The 14,229-nt window shown below is 58.8% G+C and overlaps 1 protein-coding gene across 14 annotated transcripts in view; it reads right to left on the minus strand.

Annotated features, from left to right (window-relative positions):
* CHID1 (chitinase domain containing 1) overlaps positions 1-14,229 on the minus strand; it is a 42,511-nt gene that overhangs the window by 23,258 nt on the left and 5,024 nt on the right. For 8 of the 14 annotated variants that reach the window (XR_013403191.1, NM_001266971.1, XM_015113187.3 and 5 more), the window contains 7 exon segments: positions 11,681-11,834; positions 9,852-10,001; positions 9,083-9,215; positions 7,859-7,903; positions 6,938-7,044; positions 6,273-6,334; positions 1,770-1,862 (listed from right to left, as the gene is read on the minus strand). Coding sequence is in view for 12 of the 14 variants with exons in the window: in XM_015113189.3 (XP_014968675.2) it covers positions 1,770-1,862; positions 6,273-6,334; positions 6,938-7,044; positions 7,859-7,903; positions 9,083-9,215; positions 9,852-10,001; positions 11,681-11,834 (744 nt within the window). In the remaining 2 variants the exon portion in view is untranslated. 14 annotated transcript variants of the gene reach the window in all.

Below are 14,229 nucleotides of genomic sequence, written 5' to 3' on the forward strand. Positions count from 1 at the left end.
AGAGGTGGCCTCTGGACAGGGAACTTCTGCCACCCCGAAAAATTTTCTCCCAGCCCCAGGCCTGCAAAGTCCTCCCAACAACCTGAGACAGGTGCTGTCAGCTCAGGAAGGGCGTGTCCTCACAGCCAGCCCCTGCCAGCCCCCTTCAAACTCTGGGAACACAGGTGAGACATTAAGTGTCTCACGTCGGAAAAGGCTGGCCACGGTGGCTTGGGAGGCCGGGGTGGGATGATCGCTTGAGCCCAGGGGTTCAAGACCAGCCTGGGCAACATGGCAAAACCTCATTTCTAGAAAACAAAAAACAAACAAAAAATTAGCTGGGCGTAGTGGCATGTGCCTGTGGTCCCAGCTACTTAGGAGGCTGAGGTGGGGGAATCACTTGAGCCTGGGAGGCAGAGGTTGCAGTGAGATAAGATCACACCATTGCACTCCAGGCTGGGTGACAGAGTGAGACTCCATCTCCAAAAAAAAGAAAAAAGAAAAGAAAAGAAAAAGATGCAGTGTGGGGGATGACACAGGCCCCAAACCCAGAATAGAGGTGAGACCCCAGCCCTGGACTTGGGCCCGTTCTTGCTGGGGAAGGTGAGGTTGCTGGGCTGCGGGAGCAGAATCATGAAGGCAGAGCCGGGCTCCTCCCTCCCGAGCACCACCCACAGGTCAGCCCAGCTGGCACATAAAGGAGAGGGAGGGGCCAGGGCACACAGCAGTGTGGGCTCAGTCTGGGACAGGACCCCGAACGCCTGGTCACAGGCAGAGCGAGTCCTGTCAGCACAATGCTGGGCATGTGTGCAAGCTCAGGCCATGCACAAAGCAGCCCCCAGGGCTCAGCTCTCAGCACCCCTTCTGCTTTCCACTTTCCAAGGTCTTCCATCAAAGGGTCAGTCTGAGTCCACCAGGAACTAGGAACTGTGTTGTGCTGGGAGCCAGAAGGGTCTGAGCACAGCCCGCCCCAGCTCCAGGGAAGGAACCTGGCCACGACAGTGGGACCAGGGACACAGGTCTGAAACTGGTCTGCAGGACATGCTGCCGTGTCTGTCCCAGCGCTGCCTTGCCCGGCTGAAGCCCATACTGATCAGTGGAGAGCCCTGGAAAGCCTGGAGAGAAAAGTCGGTTGACCGTGCAAAGCGCCCTCAGCAGCCTCCAGGCTGTGAAGGAGGCCACCAAGCTGCCTGCTTAGCCAGGGGTGCCACCCTGAGGGCATGGCTGGCCTGTGCTGGGACAGGCATCTGCAGGGTGGCAGCCTCCTGTGAGCACAAACTGGCTCTTCTGTGAGTCCCTCTAGATATCCTGAGGCTTGGGGGTGCACCCAACCACACACAGTGAGTGGCCCACAGTCACCTCTGCCTCTGAAGGGACAGAAGGCTGCAGAGGTGCAGAAGGTTGGCAGCTTCTTTCCAGAGTGGCGGGCTGGGAAGTCCAGTGTCTGCCTGAGGGGCTGCTCTGGGCAGAGCCCTGGGACTTCTGCCTCGACACCTTGGGGTGCCCTCAACCAGGCTAGCCCTGCCTGGGCTCTGTGACTCCCCAACCCAGCCTGCTTCTGTCCACTTGGCCCCCAGGTCTGCCCCTGGGACTCACGTGCTGACCTGGAGCCTTCTCTGGGCCCAGCGCAGGGGCACAGAGTGTGTGTGACAGCTGAAGCCTCTATACAGATGGGCTGGGGTTTGAGTGTTGAGCAGGAGGGCGTGGGCCCTTGGCCAACACCCTGTACTGGCTGCCCCAGATCCCAGAGACCTCCACAGCCACCCCCACACCTCCAGAGTGGCACTTACCCAGGGGTGATGGCAGGCGGGATGACCAGGAGGGCCAGCAGCCGGGCCTGGTGCAGAGCTTCGGCCAGGTGAGTGAGCATGTGGATGAGGCCCCTGCAAGAACCAAGAGGTGGGGTCGGCAGCGCCTGGCACTGAGGCCTCTCCCAGGGTTGTGACACCCACTGCCTCAGGGAGGGGTGGGGCTGGTCCCCAACCTGACACCCTGCAGCAGGGCAGGCGAGGCTGCGAGTCCCTTCGTGGGAACTTCCTATTCATCTCTGGATGTAGCCGCAACAACACTGTCTGATGCCCCAATGGGCCCCCCTAGAGTGGGGGCCTGCGCAGTACCCTAGGAACCCCCAGAAAGAGGGGCTCAACCAGAGACAGCCCCACGTGTCCACACACTTCAGACGCCTAAAGACATGGCAGATTAAAAAAAAAAAAGACACGCCAGGTGAGAAAAGGCCCCCAGCAGGCCCAGGACACTGACCCGAGGACGGCCGCAGGGCACTCCAAGGGCCACACCTGCCTGGTGTAGCTGAGGGAAGGAGAGGGCAGGGCACTGGGCAGGGGACGAGACAGGGAGGAGCAATGAGGCCTCCTCTGGCCCCTGGAGTGGAGCAGTGCTCCCCAAGGGACGGCACTAGCCTCCCTCCTAGCATGGCCTGGGAGCAGCCCTCAGGACCCAAGCCTGCCATGTGCACATGCTGGTGCCCATGAGTCTACCCTGCAGGTGGCCTCTTTGCAGAAACTGGCCTGGAGCACATGCTGCTGCAAAGTTGGGTTTCAGGGTGAGGCGTCCACACTGGACCGGCTCTGGCTGTTACCGAGCATGGGAGACTGTCACTCTTGCGCTGCAGCCCGGGGAGCAGCCCCATCTGGGGAGGAGACCCAGACCCACCCCTCAGGGGATGACAGGAGGGCTGAGGGCGGGGCAAGAGCCGGCCTTGCTGGCCTCAGGTCCCGCCCAGCTCCAGCACAAGCCTCTGTGGGGCTCGGTGAGAACCAGGTTAGGTCAGGATGGGGTGACGGTTCCTGAGCCAGTACCCAGAGGTCCTGGTGCTCCTGATGGTGCCAGGACCAGGGCCTGGCACGTGCAACTGCTGCATAGCGGCAGCTCCTGTTTCCCTGACATGGCCCAAATGGGACTGTCATCTTCCAAGCTAAGCCCCCATCAATTCCTGGGTAACTCTGGCCCAGATTATCTGGTGTTAGTTCTGCCGGCTGCAATGCAGGCACAGTCCTTAGCGAGGAGCAGAGTCTTTGGGCAGCCTGTCCTCATGCCTCTGCAGCTGTGTCCACAACTCTATGGGTGCCGGAGGCTGTCACGCACTGTGCCCCACTTAGAGGTGGTGGTCAAGGAGGGTGCTGCCCCCGCCCCTGAAACACCAAAGTGAGCAGAGTAAGCCCTGCCCAGATGCCTGGGGAAGTTGACCCTACCTGGGGGTCTCCTGCCTGGCTCCCAGCCTGTGGGCTTTGAGCTGTCTACAGGTACCCACAGCTCCCCAGGACAGTGGTGGGATGGCCTTCTTCCAGGGCCACACCAGACCTGAAGGCCAAAAGGTGCCCCCAGTCACTCTGTGAGGGGCCCAGGGAGCCTGGGTGTCCACCTGCAGTCAGGCTGTGTGGCCCAGGTGTACCTGGGCCCCCAGGAGACAACATGGGCCCTGGAGGTGATGTGGGCTGCAGCTACAGTGGTGCAGCATTGCCCGGAGTGCTCCTCACGACAGACCCCTTCATACTCCCAGCTGCTGGCACTAGTGGCTCCGAGCGCCCCATCACAACCCCTCTGGATGTGGGGACAACGGTAAGGGGCTGACTCAGCGCTCAGGAGGGACCAGAGGCAGCAACACCCCTGCCAAGGGCACTGCCAACAAACTGCAGGAAAAACTGCCCTGAGCCTCTGTACAGGGCCCAGTGCTGGGACCAGAACCTGCTGAGCCCAGCCTTGGGCCTGGCACACTGGGGGCTGAGGTCCAAGTGGTGGTCGGAGGCAGGACTGTGCTGAGGCAGCTCCCAGGCAGCAGAATGCCCAAAGGAATCTGTGGAGCCTGGATACTGCCTGCCCCTGCCATGCTGGCAGCTCCCCACCTTCCTGCAGGAGCCTGGACACGAGGTGCTCACAGGCTGCTCCCACCCGTCCTCGCCTGCCACAGCCACTCCAGCTCGGCAATTCCCCTACTGCCTCCTGCCCTCCCACCCTGACGTTTATGACCCGTCAGGAGCCCTGACACGAGGTTGTCTCAGCACCCTCAGCCTCCACCCCAGACACGAGGCTGTCTCAGTGCCCCCAGGCCACCCCAGACATGAGGTTATCTCCTGAGGAGCCTCTGGGGCTGTCTCACTGACTACCTAATGCTCTGAAACAGAAATGAGTTACGGCAAATCTCTGATTAATAGACCCGTTCTCCCAGGATGAGTGAGAAGGCTGGAAGCTGGCGGACTCTGTCTCCTGCTGAGACACCCCTCCCCTCAGAGGGTAACGGAAGGTCAGCCCCAGCAGGGTCCTCTGCCCACTGCTCAGCAAGAAGCCCCCCAAGGCAGGGCCTGGGATTGTCCCTCAGCCAGGAACGCAGGCACCTGATCCTCCAGCAGAGCTGGGGCCTCTCAGGGGCTGTGCAGACAACAGGCTCCCCACAGTCTTGGGGACATCCTTACCCCTACTGCAGTGCCCCTCCCAGCCTCCCTCCACACAGCTCCTTGTCCTCCTGCTGCTGCCAGGCCTCCCAGGAGGAAAGCAGACAGAGGAGCCTCTCGGATACATCCAGTGGGGGGCACGCTGAGGGGTGCTGGCTGAGGGAGTGGGATCTAGGCACCGGGATCCAGTGGGGAGCACACTGAGGGGTGCTGGCGGAAGGTGTGGGGGTCTGGGCACCAGGATCCAGTGGGGAGCACACTGAGGGGTGCTGGCGGAGGGTGTGGGGGTCTGGGCACCAGGATCCAGTGGGGAGCACACTGAGGGGTGCTGGCGGAGGGTGTGGGGGTCTGGGCACCAGGATCCAGTGGGGAGCACACTGAGGGGTGCTGGCGGAGGGTGTGGGGGTCTGGGCACCAGGATCCAGTGGGGAGCACACTGAGGGGTGCTGGCGGAGGGTGTGGGGGTCTGGGCACCAGGATCCAGTGGGGAGCACACTGAGGGGTGCTGGCGGAGGGTGTAGGGGTCTGGGCACCAGGAAACAGGACTCCAGGGCTCTTCTGGAGCCTGGGCCTGGGAGCAGTTCCAGGAAGAGCCTTGGACTGCTGCCTCCCAGCCAGTGAGTCCCTCAGAACCTAGTGGGAGGAGCGGCGGGGCTGCAGAGGCTGGAGCCGCCCAAAGGGGCAGGACCTGTACCGGCTCCAGGCTGAGGGTCCTCTGAGCCCCTGGGCGGGAATCCTGCCCTACCCCTCATGGGCTCTGCCTCAACAATGTCCCTTCCCTCCCTCAAACTTAAGATCTGTGTGGGGACGCTGCCCCGGGTGGGCAGAGCCTGGACCTGCAGCTCCTCTGCCCACAGCAGCAATGGGATGAAAGTGCCATGGCCGCTGCAGGGGACACCATGGAGCCTGAGCTCAGGCCTGGGCTCTTAAAGCACAACCAGAACTATTTCAGGTGGCAGGGGCGGGGGAGCCGATTCCAGAACCTACGTCTCGCACAGAAGGCTGAAGGGCTGGACAGCTGCCACAGGACTCTGCTGTCCAGGCGCCCGGTGGAGACAGCGCCAGCCTCACTCGCTGCAACCAGTGGAGTGAGAGGAAGCCACCTGTCCTGAGCATGTTGAGGACGCCCCCTACCAACATCTTGGGCAGCAGTACTGCCCCCCTGCTATCTTGTAGGGCAGTCGTCCACTTTGGCAGAACAGGAAAGGTGGTTGTTTCAGGTGAGTTGGCTGGGCTGCTTGGGCAGGACCAAGGAAGAGCCATTCCTCAGGGCTGTGGCCAGTCCAGTCCAGGCGGTGGAGCACTTTCCATCACTCCCTCCAATCCTGGTCAAGTGGCCCACGGGGAGTGGGAACCCGCAAGGGTCATGGGAGGGCTGGGCTCTGATGTGGCAAAAGGAGGCGTGAGGGAGCGCTGTGGCCGCCTCCCAGTGGAGTGGACTGCTGCAGAGCCTGGGGGCCTGGGAGGCATTCCCCAGAGGCCACCATGGCAGTCCACACCATGGGTCCCGGCCATGCTCAGGGACACCCCCAGGAAGGTTCCCCCATGCTCAGTGAGGAGTTTCTGCTTGTGTCCAAGCTCAACCTGCTGTCACCATCTGGGCCATCTTTCTCTTGCCAAGCCCTCATGAATGAGGGTCCTCAAGTTCCTCTGACCACCCAAGAGAGGCATCAGGGCCGGTGCAGCAATGCGTTCAGAGCCGGCTGAGTGCCACAGGCTGCTTCCACTTTTCTGAGCAGGTGTCCATCTTTTGTGTGGCCCCATCCCCACACCAGGCACAGGGGCTGTGGAAGGAAGGCCCTCCCCAAACCCCTGGTCTTTCCTCCAGCCTCCTACAAACACCAGGGCCAGGAGGTGGGCCCCCCACCACCACCTGTGCCCACTCACACGCGCTTCTGGCTTAGCAGCTGGTTCCAGACCTCCACCACGAAGCCATCAAAATGCTGGTTCTGAAAGAAGCAGTCACAGGTAAGGAGGGCCTGGAGGTCCAGGAGGGAGCAGTGGAAAGACAAGAAGCCCGCCACCTCGGCCCACATGGTCAGGTCGTGGCCTGGTCACTCACAAGGCAAGACCCAAGCCTGGGCTGTATGCCCAGAAGTGCCTGTCTAAAGGAGGAAGTGTGGGGGTCCCAGAGGAACAGGAGTGGAAGGGCCAGTGCTCTCCTGCATCCCGCCCACCCATGTGCCTCCCCCAACTCCACCCCCAGGGCCTGGGGGCTCCCTGAGCCCTGCAACCCAGACACACTGGCAGCCAGCAGGGCTGGGTCCCCTCCCAGGAGGGTAGCAGGCAGCTGGGCTTTGCCCAAGGGAAGCACCATGGCCCAGCAGACAGGTCTCCCATGCCTGGGACCTCCAGAGGAACTGTGATCAGGAAAGTGAGCAGCAGCCGGAGCCTGGCTGATGCTGCCTTCCCTGGAAGACGGGGGCCACACCAGAAGGTGCCCAAGAAAGAAGCCAGAAAAGCCGAGTGGAAGCCTCGCGGGAGGCCCAGCCAGACGGCCAGGTGGGACCTGGGGGCTATGCTCAGAGGCTGGAGCAGCACACAGGCCTCACCTTTGCCACCTGGACCACGGTCTTGCTCAGCTCCTCTATCTCATCCTCACTGTCTAAGACATTCCGGAAATCATCGTAAGTCCAGTCCTCAAACAGGAGCCGAGGCACTGCAGTGGCAACAGACACACACAGGGGCCGTGAGTGGGAGATGCTGGAGGCCCCTGCTGCTTGCTGCCTCAAAAGGGCATCCCCTTGGCCTCCAGAGGGAAGTGAGACCAGACAGTGAGGGGCAGGGAGGCCACCTGGAGCAACCACGCGTCCAGAGAGTATGTCCCAGAGCCTCACAGGCTGGGCGGGGGTGGTGGGGAAGGAGCGAGCAGACGCTGAGTCCTGATATCCTGACACCAGCTCCCCACAGGGCTCAGCATGGTAGTGGCCCCACCTTACAGGAGGGAGGCTGGGACAGACTCCAGCTGCTCCAGCTCAGACCTGTCACCCGCTTCTAGCATCCCCCAGAGTCTCTCCCTCAGCAACTCGTACTCTTAATCCACTGCCTCTGAAGTTGCCACTGGACGTGGGGACACATGTGCCCCCATGCCCAGCCATGAGCTACAGGGGCACAGGTGAGCCAGGGTCAGCATCACCCTCAGGCCGAGCCCAGGGCTTGGCCCTAGCTGCCCTGATAGGACTCATCAGGTGAATGAAGGAAAAAATGGAAAGGAGAACAATGAAGGCAATGACACTAGCCAAGGAGGTGCTGGCTTTGGAGGGCCTCAGCCTGTGTGGGGAGGAGACCCCAGGACTCCAGCCAGACCAAGGGCTGTGAATGCCAGGCCAGGGCCAGCCTCATCTCGGAGCAAAGTAACCTGTGCCGCGGCAGCACAGCTGGGTGATCAGGAACATGTGGAGACCCCAGCGCCCACTTGTCCACCCTCGGAGGTCGTGCCATCAGGGCCTTCACTCCTGGCCTGCCGGACTCACCTATGTGCAGGCCCTTGGCATTCTTCCTGATGGCTCGCATCCACCCTGTGGGACATGGAGGGGACAGTCAACAAAGGGACGTGCGCCCGCCAGAAGACCCAGCCTATCTGAGGAGGAAAATGTGGCAGCTGCACCATACGCGATGGGAAGGACAGGGGCGGGGAGGCAGGTGTGAGAACCCACCCCTCCCTGGCCCAGGGCTGGCCCTCCACACTCCCTTTCTGACCCCAACTCTCACCCTTCTGGCCAAGGCCCCCTCCTGACCCTGCAGAGCAGCTCTGAGCTTGCCCTCCCTGAGCTGGGACAGGTAAAAGCCTGTGGCCGGCCAGGGGCACAGGCAGCTGCATCCCAGGGCCTGGGGAAGGTCAGGATTTCTCCGAGCTGAAGGATGGCCAGACCCGCCAGGCCCTGACACTGGCCGACACTCCATCACCTCCCCATGGTTCTCTCAGTGTCAGAGAAAACCACTCCTGCTCTCGAAACTCCAAAACTGGCTAACACTTCCCCTGCCATTTCTCTCTGTCCGAGACCAAATGCAAGGTGCGGCCATGTAAACTTGGGCAGATGTCATCAGGATGTGCCATCAGGAGGCAGCCTCTGCCTGAACCCCACCCTCCTCCCTGGCATTGAATGAAAATTGCTGAGAGGGACAGAGGAGGAGAGACCAATGGCCTGTGCCCTTCACGGCCCAGAGGCCGCCCGAGTCATTGTAGAGCCCGTCCTGCTCATGCTTGTGTGCGGCCCAGAAGAGAAAGGGAAGGTCCACCTCACAGCCACCTGGACCACACAGCAGAGCTGGGCACAACACTCTGAAGCACCAACCTGGCCTTGTAAAGGGTCCCACAGTGGCAACCACCTCAGAAACCCCCTCCACCAGGCCTGCCCTGCTCCACTCCCCTTCCCACTCAGGACACCAGCCCACACCATGGGCCTGCTCTCCAGGCTTGGCCACAAGGAGTGAGGGCGTGGGCCTCATGGCCATCACACTCACACACCCACTGTCTCACACTTAAACATGTCCACACTCACAGTCACATTTAACACTCACAATCTCTTCTCTCCCACATCATCAGTCTCACACACACTCACATTTAAATCACACACACTCCCATACAGAGACACCCACAAAGAGAGACATACCCACTTACACACACACCCCTGCTCTCACACTCACACTCTTTTCAGCCTGTGGGGCAAGCACAGTCAAGCAGGAAGGATGAGAACCTTGGTCCACGTCGTGGAGGCCTGTGACCTCAAACATCTCACGGCCACGTCTCTTCAGCTGCAGCCAGACGGGCGAGATCTGTGTGAACTTGCTCCCAAAGACCTTGGTGACATCGTAGCCATGGCTGTTCCACTGGCAAAAGATGGAGACATCAGACGGAGGACGGGTGAGTGAGCGCCTGCCTCACCATGGTGCTGTCATTCTGGCGGCTCTGGACATACCCAGGGCTGGCCAGTGTAGACAGATCTCAGCCTGGACTGACATCAGCTCCTGGCCTGGGGTATCCTTCTCCCACTCTGGACTGCCACTCACAGCCTGGGACCCAGGCCACGACATCCCTTTCACCAAAAGTGACCGGTGCTTGTCTCAAGCCCTGCCCAGAGCTAGTGCACACCACTGCTGCAGGCTGGCAGCTGGGAACAGCAAGAGACGAGGACGCTGGGTGTGAGAACCCACCCCTCCCTGGCTCAGGGTTGGCTCTGCACACCCACTTCCTGACCCCAGACAACCTGAGAGCCCACCGTGGGATTCAGGGGGAACCCACAGAGGTCACCACACCACAGCAAGCCACTGGAGAGACCCCCAAGGCCTTATACTCTGCCATCTCCAGAATGGCACCTCTCCCACTGCAGCTTCACAGCAGTGACAGCCCCAGGAGATCAGAACACAGACCCCCATCACTGACTGGCCAGAAGAGGCCATCGCGGTGCCAGGGCAGCCCGCCTGAGCCTCAGGACCTCCCTCTGCACTGTGAGGGCCCCAACTTACTGGAGTGACATAGCCCAGTACATCTCCAGCAAAGTGTCTGTCCCGGGCCTTTGCTGAGCAGTAGCTGCGATGCTCAAGAACCACGCTCTCAGCTTTGAGATCCGTCACCACCAAACCCCGGTCTTGAACTGGCTTATCTGAAAACTGACTCTGAAATAAAAGGAATGAGAGAAAGCCATCAGTCATCTGTCCTCAGTGTAGAACACAAAACCCCACCCAGCAAACCCTTTCCATTCAGCCAGCAGCCGAGTCTCTGGATCAACACAGTGCTGCTGACCTGGAGACCCTGTACGTAGAGGATCGAGACCACAGCAGGCAATTCAATTCAGAAGGGCTCTGGCTGTCAACAGACACTGGCCGACTGTACAGGGCCTTTCCCACCCTTGCTCTGGGCTGGAAGGCAGGCAGGCAGCCAGACAACTATGGTGGCTTCCTCCTTGCATGTGAGGGTGGATAGTCTTGCACCAGCTCTGACCACTTTATACCCATCCGGGCACTCCAGGGCCACACACTTTGCTGGACAATAACATGTCAGGTGGGCTGGGTGCGGTGGCTCACACCTGTAATCCCAGAACTTTGGGAGGCTGAGGCAGGTGGATCACCTGAGGTCAGGAGTTGGAGACCAGTCTGGTCAACATGGTGAAACTCCATCTCTACTAAATATGCAAAAATTAGCCAGGCATGGTGGCAGGCGCCTGTAATCCCAGCTACTCGGGAGGCTGAGGCAGGAGAATCGCTTGAACCTGGGTGGCAGAGGTTGCAGTGAGCCAAGATCACGCCACTGCACTCCAGCCTGGGCAACAAGAGCGAAACTTCATCTCAAAAAAAAAAAAAAAAGAACATGCCAGGCACACGCCACCATGCTGGCCAACCACTGCCTGCCACCGCCCCCACCAATGCAACCCTGCTGGCCAACCACCGCCGGCCACCACCCCCACCAATGCAACCCTGCTGGCCAACCACCACCTGCCACCGCCCCCACCAATGCAACCCTGCTGGCCAACCACCGCCGGCCACCACCCCCACCAATGCAACCCTGCTGGCCAACCACCGCCTGCCACCGCCCCCACCAATGCAACCCTGCTGGCCAACCACCGCCGGCCACCGCTCCCACCAATGAGAGTCTTTTCCTGCCATGTCACACCTCCCCCTACTCCACCTCTGCTCCCGGAAACCCTCCATCCAGTTATCAACTCGTCTCTTCTGTCCACACTCTGCGGCCTGGCTCAGCCTCCTCTTGACCTCGCCCCAAGGGGCTCCGTGAGAGAGAGATTTCCACTGCATAGTTTATTTGCCCCTAGACAGCACAGAGAGCATCTGCCAATCCAGGACTAGGTCACAGGAACCGTCCTGTGGCAAAGTCTAGCCAGCGGCATGGGGACTGCTAGGACTGAAGGGTGGTTCTATGAGTTTACACCCTTGAACGTGCAATCCCAGGGCCATCCCAGGGGAACGCCCCAAAAAGCATGAGGCAAACACAGCTCAAGGCCATGACAAAGACAGCAAGATGAAGGTGCAGGTGATACAAGCAAGAGGTGGAAGATGGAAACTGGCAACTGGCACATAAGACAAGCTCCATGTGGGGTGAGTGGGGAGGCACCCTACCCTCAAAACTTGGCTCCAGAGGCTGCTCACTCAGAGGCACTGACTGGCCAGAGCCCCAGAACCACGCAGGCCGCCCACCAGCTGCGGGCTCATCAGGTGCCTTTGTGAGGAGCCAAGCCCCTCGAGCCTCCTGGCTCACAGGTCCCAGTGGACAGACAGGAGAAGAGGATGATGGATCAGCCCTCAGCCAGGACAGTCGCCTCAAGTCCCCAGGCCACCCCTACCTTCTCCAGCAGCGTCTTTGAGGCGGCTTTTTTGGCATCTGACTTTGACAGCGTAGTGTGAACAGGGCTGCAGGCCAGAGCAAGCCAGAGGAGGTTGAAGAGTGTCCGCATGGTAGGTATGTCACAGGAGGGTCCAACCTCGGGGTCCAGAGGGCTGCAGGGAGAACAGAGCACATTCAAACAACCAGTAGAGAGAGGCAGCACATGGGCAACCCCTCTGCTGAGGGGGCCACTTTCTCCTAACAGGGCCTGGGTCCTCATGGCACTGGGCGAGGCCTTGGCCACTGGGACAGAGCCCTGCCCTGGACCAGCCCTGGTGGCCAGAGTCCATTCTCCAGTACTCCTGGGCCTCCTGACTGAGCCACCAGTTCCTCCCAGACACCCAGAAAAGAGCTTCCTCACCATCAGCCACAGAGCCCTACTCTCACAGTCCAAGGCCGCCCTGACCACCACTAGCCATCTAGGAGAGCATGGGTCCCCACCTCCTCCTTCAAATCCAAAGAAAGCCAAACCATGGTAGGGCTTAAGTGTAAAATAATGAAGTCACAAGCTGGGCCATGTGGTGGCTCACACCTGTAATTCCAACACTTTGGCAGACTGAAGTGGGAAGATAACTTGAGCCCAGGAGTTCGAGACCAGCCTGGGCAACATAGTGAGATCCTACAAAAATTAAATATTTGGGCCGGGTGCAGTGGCTCACACCTGTAATCCTAACACTTTGGGAGGCTGAGGCAGGCGGATCACCTGAGGTCAGGAATTCGTGATCAGCCTAACCAACATGGTGAAACCCCATCTCTACTAAAAACACAAAAATTAGCTGGGTGTGGTGGTGTGCACCTGTAGTCCCAGCTACTCAGGAGGCTGAGGCAAGAGAATTGCTTGAACCCAGGAGGCAGAGGTTGCAGTGAGCCGAGATCGCACCACTGCCCTCCAGCCTGGGGACAGAGCAAGACTCCATCTCAGAAAAAAAAAAAAAGAACAAAAATCGTAGACTCAGAGAAGCCTATGATAATGACGACGATGGTGGTGATGCCACATAAGTACTAAGATAAAATATAGGTACCCATTTATGCAATCTCAGGGTAGAGAAGGCTTTTCCAGCTCTATGAGCACTGGGAGAGATAAGGAAAGAAAACACCACTAAAGTAGAACTACATACAAATGTAAGACTTTCATTCAGGAAATAAAGAAGGAAATGTGAAGACAAATAATAAACCAAAAAATATTTGGAACATACTTGACAATAGTTTTCTACCCATAATCTATTCATAACATGCAAATAAATCTCACAAATCAAGAAAAGACACTTGAATAAAAAATGTCCTGGCTGGGCGCGATGACTCATACCTGTAATCCCAGCACTTTGGGACGCCAGGCGGGCGGATCATGAGGTCAGGAGATCGGGGCCATCCTGGCCAACAAGGTGAAACCCTGTCTCTACTAAGATACAAAAAATTAGCCGGGTGTGGTGGTGCACGCCTGTAGTCCGAGCTACTCAGGAAGCTGAGGCAGGGGAATCACTTGAACCTGGGAGGAGGAGGTTGCAGTGAGCCGAGATTGCGCTACTGCACTCCAGGGTAGTGACATAGCAAGACTCCAACTGAAAAAAAAAAAAAAAGTCCCACAGCCGGGCGCAGTGGCTCACACCTGTAATCCTAGCATTTTGGGAGACTGAGGTGGGCGGATCACCTGAGGTCGGGAGGTGGAGACCAGCGTGGCCAATGTGGTGAAACCTCGTCTCTATTAAAATACAAAAATTAGCCAGGCGTGGTGGCGGGCACCGCAATCCCAGCTACCCAGGAGACTGAAGCAAGAGAATTCTTGAACCTGGGAGGCGGAGGTTGTGGTGAGCCAAGATCTTGCCACTGCACTCCAGCCTGGGCGACAGAGTGCGACTCCATCCCCCCAAAAAAATGTCTCACTATAAAAATATCAGATGAAGCCGGGCGTGGTGGCTCAAGCCTGTAATCCCAGCACTTTGGGAGGCTGAGACGGGCGGATCACGAGGTCAGGAGATCGAGACCATCCTGGCTAACACGGTGAAACCCCGTCTCTATTAAAAAATACAAAAAATTAGCCAGGTGAGGTGGCGGGTACCTGTAGTCCCAGCTACTCGGGAGGCTGAGGCAGGAGAATGGCGTAAAACCGGGAGGCGGAGCTCGCAGTGAACTGAGATCCGGCCACTGCACTCCAGCCTGGGCTACAGAGCGAGACTCTATCTCAAAAAAAAGAAAAAAGAAAAAAAAATCAGACGAAAAGAGGTATAACACAGAGACACCCAGAGCCCCAGAAATGAGCAGCTTAGCCTGATTAGCGACAAAGAACCGAACAAACCCTGAAATAAGACGGCATCTCCACCCGCTCTATGAAGAAGTGAAAACAATGATGCTATCACAGGACCTGGACAACAGTGACTCTGCTGAGCTGTTAGTGGAAATTCAAGTTGAAAAAGCTTTTTTTATAACAATCTGGTCATGAATATACTTTGCAACATGCATTTCCTTTTTCACTTATTTTTGTTATTTTTTCTTTTTCCAACATGCATTTCC

Source organism: Macaca mulatta, chromosome 14 (assembly GCF_049350105.2).
Source record: "Macaca mulatta isolate MMU2019108-1 chromosome 14, T2T-MMU8v2.0, whole genome shotgun sequence".
NCBI classification, from domain to species: Eukaryota; Metazoa; Chordata; class Mammalia; order Primates; family Cercopithecidae; genus Macaca; species Macaca mulatta.